Source organism: Scleropages formosus, chromosome 1 (assembly GCF_900964775.1).
Source record: "Scleropages formosus chromosome 1, fSclFor1.1, whole genome shotgun sequence".
NCBI classification, from domain to species: Eukaryota; Metazoa; Chordata; class Actinopteri; order Osteoglossiformes; family Osteoglossidae; genus Scleropages; species Scleropages formosus.
The window spans coordinates 37,495,541-37,509,459 of record NC_041806.1 but is presented as its reverse complement, the minus strand read 5'-3'; the positions used below and the strand labels follow the sequence as shown (position 1 = coordinate 37,509,459).

The window sequence follows — 13,919 nt, the reverse complement described above, 5'->3', positions numbered from 1 at the left end:
CCCTTTTGCTTGAGCCTAACACACATTGCATTCCTGGATTCAAACAATAAAAATGCCTGTATGTGAGTGTACTAAGGTAGACATGCTAAATATATTGCTTGTTTTCTCTTGATGTTAATAGAGTGTAGGTGCCTCCATTCATACACAGACAAAAAACCTGGATACAGCTTAGAGGTGCATCAAGAAAATTGGAAGGGATTGATAAGTGGAGAGAAGGTGAAGCAAATCTCTTTCTCTGTCTCCCTCTCCTTCTGAGCTCATTTGGATGTGAACACAAAGAAACGTCAGAGGGGGGAAAAAAAAAAAAAACAGCCCGTGGAAAAGACCCCATCCCTTCGGCCTGCTGTCCCTTTTCTCAGCGCCTATCAGTGAGTAGCGAGGGATTGATTTACTCAACTCTGCCCTTTTTTGGACGACCTTGAGTTTTATGGAGCTCAGTGTGGACGTTTGATTCCTATAGAAAAGCAGATGAGAAGAAAGTTATCCATTTCATTAGATTTCACCCTCAGCTATCCGACCCATCCATCCATAACACCCACTTACTCAAACAAGGCTGTGAGGATGTGGAATTTATCACAGGGAGCATATTCCTTGATACACCGTGGATAGCCAGTCTATTGAAGGCCTTCAGATTCAGTGCTTATAACGAAAGACCTGATTATATTTCCATTCAGAACTGGGGGCTATAAAGCAATAAAGAGCCTTCTCCTCCTTGGAGACTCCTTTGGGAGTAATAGATGAGGAGTGGGCTCACCTCCGAGGCTCCCTAGCTTTAACTGAAAGTCTTTGAGCATTGTACTGTGAGGAATGGGGAGATGTCTGAAATGCCTAGTTTGATTTCCTGAGAGATTCACTCTCACCAGTAAATACACCAGAGTGGATTTTAACCTTGACAAAAGGAGATTCAGGAAAATACTTTGTCCATCACTGAGGCTATGAGGAAACACTGGGCATTTACAATGCTCTGCTGAGGAACCAGAGTGAGCTGGCACCACTGACTCCCTCTATGAAGGAGATGCCCGCTTCCAGTGTTCTGCGAGCAGCTGTACTATTTTATCTATTACAGCATTTTTATAATTTTGAAATTCCTGTAGATGAAGCCAACTGTTTATACTCAATTTAATGAAGGTAAGCATTTTTAGCAGTAAAATATTAGCCTTATTAGTATTATTGTTTTTTCGGCAGACACTTAATTGTAAGTAGCTTAACATTGTGAGCTGCTTTGAAGAAAAACATTCATTTAACTGAGGTTTAAAATGCAAAAAACTAAGTACTGACTATCCCAATAACTCAGTAATTTAACTGTGTAATTGGATAAGAAAAGCACTTTCACGTTTTATTAAACTACAATACAAAATATACAGGAGGAAAAAAAAATTATGCGAAGTCTTAAAATGAACACCGTGTTCCATTTTATAAAAACAGTTTTAACTGACATGTCAATATTTAAATAAATTCTGAAGGGCAACCGAAACCTATTTAGCCAATAATTATACTTTGAGGTTCAGAGAAAACGTGTACCAAAAGTTAATCTCAAATCATTTCCAAAGTACAACCAAAAAGTAAGGCAAATGTACATGGCTTCAAAGAAAAGTAAAACTTGTTTTCTCTTTAAGGTATTTTGGAATTTATAGGAGGAAAAAACCGATTCAAGAACATTAGAACAACCACAGAAAAGAACACAGACATGGACACATACAAGCTGTACTAGTGGTTGACAGACCAATAAAATGTGCAGTGCAAACAACTGGGCTGGAGTGTGGAGCAAAGATAATGGGAGTATTTTGCTCTCAAGAAACGTATACAGATGGAACGAGTCCTAAAAACAGAAAATTTGAATCAAGGATTTAATTAGGACTTCAGAGTTGCTTAAGTAATCATTTCAGCACTAAATCTAACACAAACACAGGAAGAAGCTCTGTTGGACAGTTTGCTGATGGTGTGGCACACAAACTGAGCTGAATTCAAAACCATGTCCTAATTTATAGTACAGGAACCCTGAGGCACCAGTGCTACCTGCTGAGCGAACCTTAACATTCTTGCAGTTTTAGGGTTTTGCATATTACGGTAATTTCAGTTACTGTTGGGTAAATTTACTGGACCAATTCAGCTTGTCCAGCGTAGGGATGAGGTGGTCCAGAGATTATCCCTGAAAAATAGGCCATTAGGCAGGGTATATACTCAATGGGATGTTACAACTTCAATTCAGCTACTTCAACTAACAATTTATTACCTTAAAACTACATTTAAACCATGTTAAGATGACTGAAAATAAAAAAGTTCTCCTCAAAGCCAACAGCTGACTGATTAATCACATAAGCATGCCCAGTGTTCATAAGCTTCTAGGCACTTTCAACATCCTTTAGCTATACGATTAGGAAAAGCTTAGAGACATCTCTCAATTTATTTTACAGGTAAGGCAAATCAAAAAATTCTGGATCCAGCTATAGTAAATAAAAATACTTAAGACTTTTCATTTCAGGTTTATTAATGTTAATATACATTAAAATTAAAACAAAACTGATACAATACTGATTGTTAAACGATTCAAACCATATTTAACATTCTTCATCTTACCGATCACTGACGGTCACAAATACAAGTCAACTTGAGAAACTGTGAAATTTAATGAATGAAGGTGGCCCCACTCTCCTATACTATTCTGTCTCTGAGATAGTTTTACTGTCAACTAATGGCTGAATCCAGAAACACAGGCTGCTTTAGCTCTGCAGTAAAGAAATTTGAGAAACTGGAAAATCTTTGCATCTTAAAAATTTCACACCACCAACATTTGTAAGACTTGAAGTTGCTGTTATAATTTAGAGTAACTTACAAAAGTCTCTGTACATTTATTCTCTCTTCTTGGACCAAGATGACATGGGACAAAAAGAAGATGTGACTGAGGATGATGAGTGCCCTTTCTAATCCATGTTTCACTGAACACAAAGCATGAATCCAATGTTGATTAAAGAAACTTAAGAAGGTCAATGGCTTTAACAAAAAAGAAGGGCACTTGCTCACTTATCTGACAACCAATAGCCTTTCCCTGGGGCTGTGTCAGTTTCCACTGAAGAAGTTAATTAAAATCCTGCTCTGTGTCAAGTGTTTCACTGCACACTTCTGACAGGTGTGATGTAAAACCAGCTCCCTTATATAAAAAGAGGGTGTCCATTGAAGCCACCACCAGAAAAAGTCCCATAAGCCATTCTTTTCATTCAGAATAACAGATACCCTAAACTGAGGGTATTTTGTTTCCATTTACATGGTACATGTGTTCTTCAATCCTGTCCCTGCACATAATGTATGCATGATCAAAACATAACAATGGCATCCCAGAAGAAAAAAAAAATACTGCAGCATGTAAATATAATTACATTACTGTATAGTTGTATTCTACTTTTAACACCATGTGTGAAATCTGAAAAATACAAATTTTACACATTACTGTTAATATGAGATAACAATGAATACAGTAGAGTTTAAAAATATTTTTTAAATATGGGTGCCCTGCAGTATTGTGGCCAGCCGATGTTATCGCACAGATGATGGGGCAGTTAAGACCAAACATTGTGGGTTAAAAACAATATAATAAGTTTGACGTGATGGCCATTGAGAGTCATGTATATAGTAAAAGAAGGAATACCTCTCAATAACTACATTTACCTTCATTCATTTAGCTTACCCTTTTCTCCAAAGTGACTTACAATATTAAGGTACTTAAGTTGTTTTACCCATTTACATAGCTGGAGTAACTTAGAGTACGTACCTTCCTCAAGGGTATTACAGCTGAAGGTGAGATTTGAACCTATTACGTTTGGGGCAAAAGGCAGAAGCCCTAAGCACTATGCTACCAGCTGTCTCTAAGAAGTCAACTAAGCAGCTGAGCATATAAACCTAATGTTGCATGTTGCCTTAGAGAAAACTATCAGCTAAATGAACAAATAAAAAGGAATGGTAAGTAACATGGAATGAGTAATGGGTAGCGCACAAAAAAAAGAGAAAAAAAAAAAAAAAAAAAAAAAAAAACTGATGACTATACAGCACTCTCTTTTGCAGAACTCTTCTCCAAAGTCTTATCTGAGAAAATATCATTCCTGCTAAGGAATGCCATTGTAAGAAAACCCTCAATGGGGATTCCACAGTGGGAAGTCATGCAATCTTAAAACAGACAAAAACTGCTCTTAAAATATTCCAAACAAGCAAGTTCCTTAAACCAACGAGCTATCCAGAATGCCATATATGCCATGCGCCTGTACACATACACACAGCCTGATTCAGAAACCACCGTACTGCAACAAAAGCCACAACAAAATAACCACTCAGAAACCAACTGATATGGACTCCCTTCAAACAGTTAATTTGATGGTTGATTTTTTTCTTAATTTTCTCTGGAATCCTCCCTATTCTCTCCTACAGATGTACAGGATAAATCTCCAGAATTTCCTGAAGGACAGCTGCAGCAGTGAATAAAGAATATCACAATGTTAGTCCCAAAATTGCTTTCCATGCTCAGCAGAAGCCTGGTCCAGATGGAATAGCTTAGTCACGTGCAATAATGCCCACGTCTGCAGCTAAATGAGAGTCCTCTACACTCAGCATTAGGGATGTCCCAGATACAGCAAGCACTGGAGGCAGGATGTCAACAGGCATCCATTTATGTAGGTTCCACAACAACTAGGAGCATATTTCAGGATGTGACAGTCAGTGAAGACATAAAATTTCCTCTCTTCCACACACACACACACACACACACACAGACCTGGAAACTTTATTCATTAATTGCATTTGTTTGCAGCATCATTTTTAAATGTCACTCATGACACAAAATGTACTAATTGCTGGCAGTGACCCACTGTAATAGTATCTAAGAACAGGGAAAGTAGAAACCTGAAGGAGAAGAGAAGAGGCAACGGGACACATGACAGGGCATCCTTCAAAGAACTGTAAACACCCTAAAGAGCACTGATAGTTATCTGCCAGATGGCAACTGCCTCATCCTCTGAATATGGGACAACACATGGAAACAACCATATACTAGCACATACAGTGATACAGATTATACTCAGGATAACCGCTCAGTTTGTTCTGCAGGAATCTGTAACGGCAGAAAGGCAGGACAAGTTTCCTCGCAACAGTATCAAGGCCATGGTACATGTAGTGACAACAGGTGCTTACACAATGTGCGCCAGGTCCAGGGGTCTCTCAGGCTGCTCAGGAAACACGGGGTGGGCTGGCTCTCTGCTTGGGACGCAGCCCAAGGACTTGCTGATGGCATGGCTCAGCTTCTTGGCAGGTGATTTCTGTGTGAGATTGAGACACATGACTGTACATATCCACTATACCAGCACAGGCCTTCTGCTATTCGTACCTCAAACTGACAGTGAACTTGACACAACAGTTAACAAAAAACGAACTGCTACGAAGAATTTATGATTGAAACAAGAAGCAGAAGAGAAATCAGCCAGCAGATAGACTATCATACTGACACCACAAACTGTCTCTCTGCTAATGTAAAGAACACACTGTATTTTCTATGAGATGTACATCGCTTTGGAGAAAAGCATCTGTTAAATTAATAAATGTAAATGTAACGTGTCAAAGGCATTTGTTCACAAGGAAGTTTAGAGACATACGACTGGGCAGTAGGTGGTGCCACTGACTTGCACTTGAAGGACCACAGGTTTGAAACCCCACCTTTTGCTCTTGTACCTTTAACTAAGCTGCTGTATAAATGGGTAAATATTTTAAACTACTTTTTAGAGAGAAGCATCAAACTTGGATAAATTTCATTTTTTTCTGTTTATCTTACCTGGAGCAGATTAGTCACGGACAAAACGTACATTTAGCGCTAACCTGTTGGTCCATTGAGTATTACGACTATTGATTAACATTTTAGGGAAATACGTGAATTTGTCAGCTGAAACAGTGCCACCCGAGATCATCAGGCTAGAGCCCTGTGCCATGTACAACAATTTAAGATTGAATTAGCCTGGCAGTGGCTTGGCAGTGTATGTAGACTGGCATCTTTCTAAAAAATTTGTGACTGATCTGGAGGATTTTATCTTTGAGCTTCTCATTCACTACAATACAAACATTCCAGACCTTCATAGAAAGTGTTGTCCATTTATAGCCACTGTATCAGAAATTGCAAGAGAATAACCTTGGCACATTTTACTGAACAGGGACTGTTCTTTTAAATGTTTCCATTTCCCTCCCTTTGGAGGATGAAAAGAATATTCCACATTCCACTGCCTGTATGAAAGTAGGAGTGGGTTTTTTTTTTTTTTTTTTTTTTTGAAAACACCATGATAATTCAACCTTCAGGCCAACCACTAACCATCCTTCCTACCTGTCTGTCTCTGTCTGGACAAGAACACTTCAGACTGATTAGACTACCCTTTTTTTTTTTCAGTGTAGAATTAATCTGGGTGATGTTACAGAGACCACCTGTCTTTCTGCATTTTAACACATGCCAGATAATAGTCACAGTGGAAAATAAGACCGTAGAGGTGCATCATGGGTCCCGTGAGAGCACTTACTTCACGTGCATCTGTATTGTCAAACTTCCCATTTCAAAAGGGCCAAAACAGAAAAGAAGATGCCCAGAATAATGAGCCCATAATGAGGATAGAGCGATGGAGCTGGGAGTTGGGGAAGGGCACAGATCCAGTTCCACCCAAGGTAAACGGGGCAGCCTTGAGGAAGCGCACTGAATCTTTCTTGTTTAATTAGGCAGAGGACCCCAAGGCAATGTTGTGGATTGGCAAGAATCCACCTTCAGGTAGTGGGACAGAGGGTTTGTGCCCTCTTACTGCTCTGCTGAAGGTTGGAGATAAATTGGAATGAAGATGAATGGCCACACCAAGGAGGAGGGAGCCAATGTTTCACTGGACATAGCATAGACTAGCTCACAGTACTTCAATACAGTCCTGTTTTATGTGAACATAAACAAACCAAATGTGCTGCACTGGTAATATTCAGACAAATAAAATGAGAAGTAGTACAATTCCCTCTGACCCTTGCTGAGCAGCCAATGCGGTATATGGTATATGTACTGTGAGGTGGACTGACGTGGAATCTACATGAGGAGCTACAGTCAGGGGCAGTATGCACATTGAGCCATCTGTCTCCACAGGGCCACTTGTATGGCAGCTCTCAGGGCACTGCGGGACAAATAAACATAGGAGTAGTCTTTTTCGTAACTTTGCACGTGGTTACACTTGGCATTTTCACAGAAGCCCTTCTGCCTTATTCCTCCTCTTGCTGTAAGCCCTGAACAAAGGGAGTCATTTGAACTTTTGCACTGTGAAAATCACTTGGAAATGCCACCTCCCACAATGTGCCCTTCCTCTGGTCAGATGCCCTTCAAAATGACACTATATTCAAATTCATATTTTGGAGATCGAAAACATAATAGTTAATTTAGTGAGGTCAGACATGATTAACCTATACAAAAGAGCACTCTAGAGACTGATCTCATCAGTCTCCTGTTGCTCAAAACTACCTCCTAAGAGCTCCACTGATTTCTGACAAAACAGGAATATGCAACACATACCATTGTCCTCCTCCAGCTTTCCACTACAGTTGCGTGCCGTCTTTAAAGTCTAGACGGCCGTAAGGATGAGGCAAATGAACACAGGCAACGAGGAACCAGTAGTAGACTAGAATACTTAAAACTATTTAACCATTGACATTTTTTAAAAAATGTCTACAATTCTTGCTGCAGAAATGCATAAATACTACAGCAGGAACAGGGATTCAAACCCAGGACAAACCTCACTTATCTGTTGGAAGTCAATGGCTTTAACCACAACTGCTTTAAGGACCTGCAGCCCGCTGATGTGCTGATTATAGATGTGGCTTGCACACATGCACAAAGAGACACACACAACAAAATGGTCATTCCACAGGAAAGAAGAGAGACACGGATGCTAATCAAAACAGCATATATACCATGCTTACTAAAAATGACACCAACATAAACAGTAGCACCATTTCATTTTCAAAACGTCAAAGTAGACAACCATAAAACTATACTGCCATCCAGTGGTAAACAATGTTTAACCGCACTTTAGTTCTTCACTTTCCCTGTGAAACAGGACATTAAGCTCATCATCAGCCACTACATCTTCAGAAATTACAACCATCTATGTCAGCTAATGAGATTTTGTGATGTCAAGTTCAATAAACCTCAGCAGTGTAGGCACCATTTACACAGAGCACTGGGAGTCAAGCAGGTGTGTCATTATCGGCACTTCACTGGATGGAAGAAGATTAAGATGTATTAGAAAGATAGGGTCCATTTTAAAACCCATTCGTGTCTGAAAATAAAAAATTGCTGGCTAATATTTAAGTAAAATAGTTGTATGACCTCTGACACATCAATATATTAATCTATTTAAAAAATACATTTAAATATCTTCTATTAAAAAAAGTTCTCAAAAATTTAAATGCAGCAAAAGCAAACAAATGAATAAGCAACTACATAAAATCCAGTAAATGTTTGTGTAGTTATTTACTCACTTAGATGATGCTTTCCTCCAATGAAACTTACAATGTTAAGGTACACAGCTGTGTAAATGGGTAAATCAGTGCAATTTTTACTGGGGCAAACTGGAGTAAGTACCTTGGCTCAAGGGCACTACAGTATGTGGAGGCATTTGAACCTGCAACTTTCAGATCCAAAAGGTAGCAGGTCTAACTACTACAATACCTGCTGCCTGGTTGATGACCTGACTACCACTGATGTGGAAACATGGTCAGGTTTCAGGTTGAAGCCCAATCACACCCTTCCAGCTCTCACCCAGGATGAGTGCTCCTTCATCTGGTGCTGGTTGCTGTGTGGGCCGCTCGCATGGCCACGCCAGAAGCAGTTCTGACACAGCTGGTAGTTGTGGCACTGCTGGCATCGGTAGCGGAAGCCCATCATACTCTCGCTCCGGCAATAGGAGCATTCCACTGGATGGAAGACTACAAGAACAGTGGAAGTGAGCAGACAGTTAGAAAGCGATGCTTAGAAAAAAGTTCATCTTCCTGCTGTCTAGGAGAATGGCATGACTGCTGCAACAAGGCTATATCGAAGATAACTGTAATGGAATGGTTCAGAAGCAAAACTGCAGCAGAGGGCAAACATCTATATTACCATTCTCCACGTTGGCAAGTCGGTGCATAAGAGGCAGCCATACGAGGCACTGTGGGGGAGGATCAGCCATGAGGGCATCCAGAAACATGTTCAGTGTGATCTTCTTCTGTAGATCAACAAAATTGCCCAATGTTATGCATGCTAAGTGTACATGGACAGTGGCAAATATCAAAATAAACCTAGACAAAATCAAAGCAATGCAATTGTGACAACTCTTTTACATGAATGCTTTAATTTGGTGTATCATTTGTAGTTGCAGACTGCTAAAATGTTTTTGTCAAAAATCTTTCTATAAAATGGTGGAAAGAAACTAAGTGTACTTCAAAATCATGCACCTGCATCTATGCCTTTCTGTTGACGTAATGCACGCACTAATTTCTATGAGATGTATGATGCTTTGGAGAAAAGCATCTGCTAAATGTATAAATGTACTGAAGAATTTGTCACTGTACTGCTGTGCAATACAATGAAATTATAGTGATACTCCCAGAGTTCTTTAGACAACAATTTAAAACACAACACTTAAGTATAAAAACAGATAATTAAACAGTTTAAACAGATAATACAGTAAATGCATAAATAGATAAGAGTATAATACAACAAAAAATTATTGTATTGTAAAAATACAATACAATAAATGCAAAAAGCAAAAAACAAAACAAAACAAAAAAACCCCTGTATCTTTCAGAAGAACCCCTCATCTGAACATGCCAGTGCTATCATATTTGTAGTGCTGTGTGTTGTTTTACCTGTTGAGGAAAGCACGTGCGCACGGAATGCTCTGTGTACCCAAAGGACGGCCCTTCAAACACAGCAGTGGGCAGCTTCAGCACCTCTCGTAAAAACTGGTCGAACTTTGTGAAGGTCATCATACCGTTGGAGTCAGAGATCTGGGAAAATATGTCTGAAACCAAAACACAGCAATCCTCACTCAACTGTTGCATGCCAGGTAAATGTGGAGTACCCCAAGATCATGTCATGATAACTTGAAACTTGTGAAAAACTACCACTTATGTTTTTCACATGCACGCTGTTTCTTATGTTTATATAATTTAGTTCTTATTACACCCATTAAAATGATGCATGATTATTCATTAAAATCGCATATATTACCTAAAGCATTTGTGATATCACAACCATTCATAATGGATGAAACATCCATGACAAAGCACATTTATCCTCACCACTTGCATTTCTCAACTAAACTGACTTGCAAATTCAGCATGTCTTAGCAACGGTATAATCGGCTAGTCATATTTCAAGACAGCAAGTACATCTAGAGGCCATTAAAACAAGGCCAGAAGGTAAGGTGTGCTTTGCAAGATCCACTGCCAAGCACCCCATCATTTCAGTGCTGGGTCCATGTCGGCAAATCCATCATGGGTGACAACAGGATATACAGAAGAGGAAGGTAAATGTATTCCTAAGATCTTTTTTAAACTCCGGTAAGAAATTCTTTATGGATAAGTGGCTTGATAACACCTAACTGCGGAGGACTTGCACAATCGCAAGTTGACCTGATCTGGCACTATCAGGTTGTTGAATCCCAAAAAAAGTCTAATGGCCCTATGTATGACAACATCTCATGCTGACAGTAATCATGTACTTGTTAATGAATTTCTTATTAAAGTGACTACTTCTGTTACAACATCCTGGCTAAGTAAGAGTGCAAAAAAGAGACATCAGAATGGAGCAAAAGGGAGCATCCCGATTTCCTCCTAATGTCTCAGTGACAGTAATTACAATAACCGTATACATTACCCCATATACTGAAGAAAGTTATACAGTGAGTGCAGCTACTAAAGAGAAATGAAGAAAAACAATGTGACAGCAGGGTATAAGCACTAGAGAGCGCTGTAGCTCAAGAATGTAATGGAGTCTGACAGAAGGCATGTTGGCATGCCAGACGGTACTTACAACGAAGCTTGTCCACTATTTTCCCACCGCACATAGTCGCTAACATGGCTTTCACAGAGAACACCGTCAGCTTCCCATGTCCCTCACTGAAACACAGTTCACACCAGGGTCCATCACTTGGGTTGTCTCTTAAGATATCCATCCTTTGGTCTACACATAAAGCACTTTTAACACCATTAAACCCCAGGTGGCATGGTGTGACAGCTGGGAGTTCCGGAACTACAGACTGGAATCCAGTTCCGTTTGTGTGGAGTTTGCACATTTTCCCTGTATTCGTGTAGGTTTCCTCCAGTAACATTTGCTCGTTTAGCTGATGTTTTCTCCAAAAATGACTTACAATGTTAAGTTGCATACAACTATTCACGCATTTATAAAGCTGGGTATTTTTATTGGCACAATTTAGGGTAAGCAGCTTGCACAAGGTTACTACAGCAGTAGGTTAGTTTTGAACTTGTAATCTTCAGATTCAAAGGAAACAGCTGTAACCACTACGCCATCAGTTGTCCTTTACAGTTGCTCCAGTGTCCTCCCACAGTCCCAAGACGTGCATTTCAGGTGTATCAAAGACTAAATTGTTCAGTGTGTACGAGTATATAAGTGTGTGATTGCCCTGTGATGGACTGCTGTCTCCTCTAGAATATATCCTGCCTAGTGCCCGATACTTCTATGACAGGCTCCAGAACACTGTGCCCTTGCAGTGGACAAGCAGTTATTGATAACAGATGGACCGTTTACCTGCCTAAACTTCTCTTATTTTAACATACACAAGGCAGTCACAGATAAAGCAGAAGATCAAAAGAAAAAAAAAAAAAAAAAAAAAAAAAAACCACATTACAATGATGGGTAAATGAGAGCAGTGCAATGACAAAGTTTTAGTTATTGGCTGATCAGAAAATAGAGGCAACTGTACTGAATGGAGTTGAACACAAATACTGAGGGGGGGGCATTAGGCTTGCTTAAATACTGGGGGGGGGGGGGGGGGGTACTCCCCACTCCTCATTACATATTAGAGAAAAATACTATTCAAATATGGTATTGGGTACTTCACTACACTGCATGCCCTCAAAGAGCTAAAGGAATTTCACAGATAAAAATTACCAACTGGCCATTTTCTTATCAACTGTAAAAACAAGATCAAACGTGTGTAAAGTATTCCTGACACCCCAAACTGCATCCATTTACGCTCAATAGCTTGTGAGCCAGAAGATTTCTAATGCTCCGTGTGAATCACGATGATAAAAGAACTGACAGACAGCGATGACAGTGACAAAGAGCTTGCTCTCGCTCAACAAAGCCAGCAGTAGCCCTTTTCTTGCACACATCCTAATTGGCTTGTTTCATTTTTACATGTCTGCTTGACATCTTCGACTGTCTTTTCAACCCAGGACTCACTAATGAATCTCATCTTTGTCTGCCCAGTCATCGGTAAGACAGCCATCCCAGTACACAGATGATCCTTTATGCCACACCTGCAGACATGCCTACACAGACTGCAGCTCATGCACACCTGTACTTTGCAACAGACAGGTGATTGTTTATGGTGCACCTGTAGACACCCCCACACTGGTTTTCACTTACATCCCCTGTAATTTCTCCATTTTACCATGATCATAATTAGGTAAGAACCAGATGTGAGTTAGAAAAATGTCAGCTAAATGAATAAGTAATAAAGAAGGGTAGTTTCACCTTTAAGAAAGGTGTGTAATAAACTGCAAAATTGTACACTACCCAAGGCATTAAGAAATGTCTGCACAAAAATAGATAATGCAACAGCTTATTGTGTTACAGGAAATTTTCAATCATCAGAGAATAGTCAGAAAGGGCATTGCTGATCCACTCATGGACAGGAACGCACTCCAACAAAGTCACTATAAGAGACAAGTACTGTATTGTGGTGCAATTATTCTACTTTGGGCCTGATTGAAATGTGCTGATGGAGCATATTCCCTCAGAGGTACCTGCATTTATTATCATCCACTTGTTTTCAGAGCATCTAATGTGCTGACCACAGCCCAGCGGATGTGTTCTTCCTCCAAGTCCCACATACCGAGGGATTTAGGAGCTTCTCTAATGCAATGTGTTACCCCTCCTTAAATTAGCATGACTGATCCTTCATCACAGTAACATAATACATATGCAGTAAAACATGAAACTCTTGGTTCTCTGCTTACCAAGTGATTTATTTTTTAGCTCTACATGTATTCATTTAGCTGATGATTCTCTCCAAAGCAACTAAGAATGATTTAGTCAGTTATACAGCTTGGCAATTTTTTTGCTGGAGCAATTCAGTGTAAGGACCTTGCATTCACAGATGAGTATTTATGTTATGAGCATGTTGTATTGCTCAGTACTTATAGTAGGAGGTGGCATATGAACCTAGGATCTGTGAAACCAGAGGTGACCACTTTACCTCTGTGCTACCTGCTGCACCCCACTAGCAACTTGCTTTGGATCTAAACTGTGTGACACTACTGTGTTATTGTCGAAATGTTGTCATTATCAGTGCAATGAGTCACAGTGCTGAATGTATGGACCATCCAGCAGATTAGTTTTCTGAAAAGAGATACTAGGACAATTTAAAATGCAGCTAGACTTGAAAATCGTGGTGAAAACCAGTAATTTTACACGTTGCACAGCATGTGTCAAAACGTACATCCATAAATGATGACTCAAAGTACCAGATCTGATATAAACTGGAAAATGTGCTGAACTCCACAGCAGTACAATTTTTAAAACCGAAAATACATCTGTGATCTAAATCCATGACTGAGCCACCAGTGCACTGCCAAACATATGACATGACATTTGATATTTTTTAGTAATTAGTAAATTAAGTGTAATTAATGCAATTAATTTAGTA

At 39.6% G+C, this 13,919-nt stretch overlaps 1 protein-coding gene across 9 annotated transcripts in view; it reads right to left on the bottom strand.

The window, feature by feature from the left end:
• Window positions 1-13,919, bottom strand: part of dtnba (dystrobrevin, beta a) — a 93,731-nt gene that overhangs the window by 35,406 nt on the left and 44,406 nt on the right. For all 9 annotated transcript variants that reach the window (XM_018743765.2, XM_018743770.2, XM_018743771.2 and 6 more), the window contains 5 exons: window positions 11,060-11,145; window positions 9,892-10,046; window positions 9,143-9,248; window positions 8,804-8,970; window positions 5,176-5,300 (listed from right to left, as the gene is read on the bottom strand). In XM_018743765.2, the coding sequence (XP_018599281.1) occupies window positions 5,176-5,300; window positions 8,804-8,970; window positions 9,143-9,248; window positions 9,892-10,046; window positions 11,060-11,145 (639 nt within the window). The remainder of the gene's footprint in view (window positions 1-5,175; window positions 5,301-8,803; window positions 8,971-9,142; window positions 9,249-9,891; window positions 10,047-11,059; window positions 11,146-13,919) is intronic.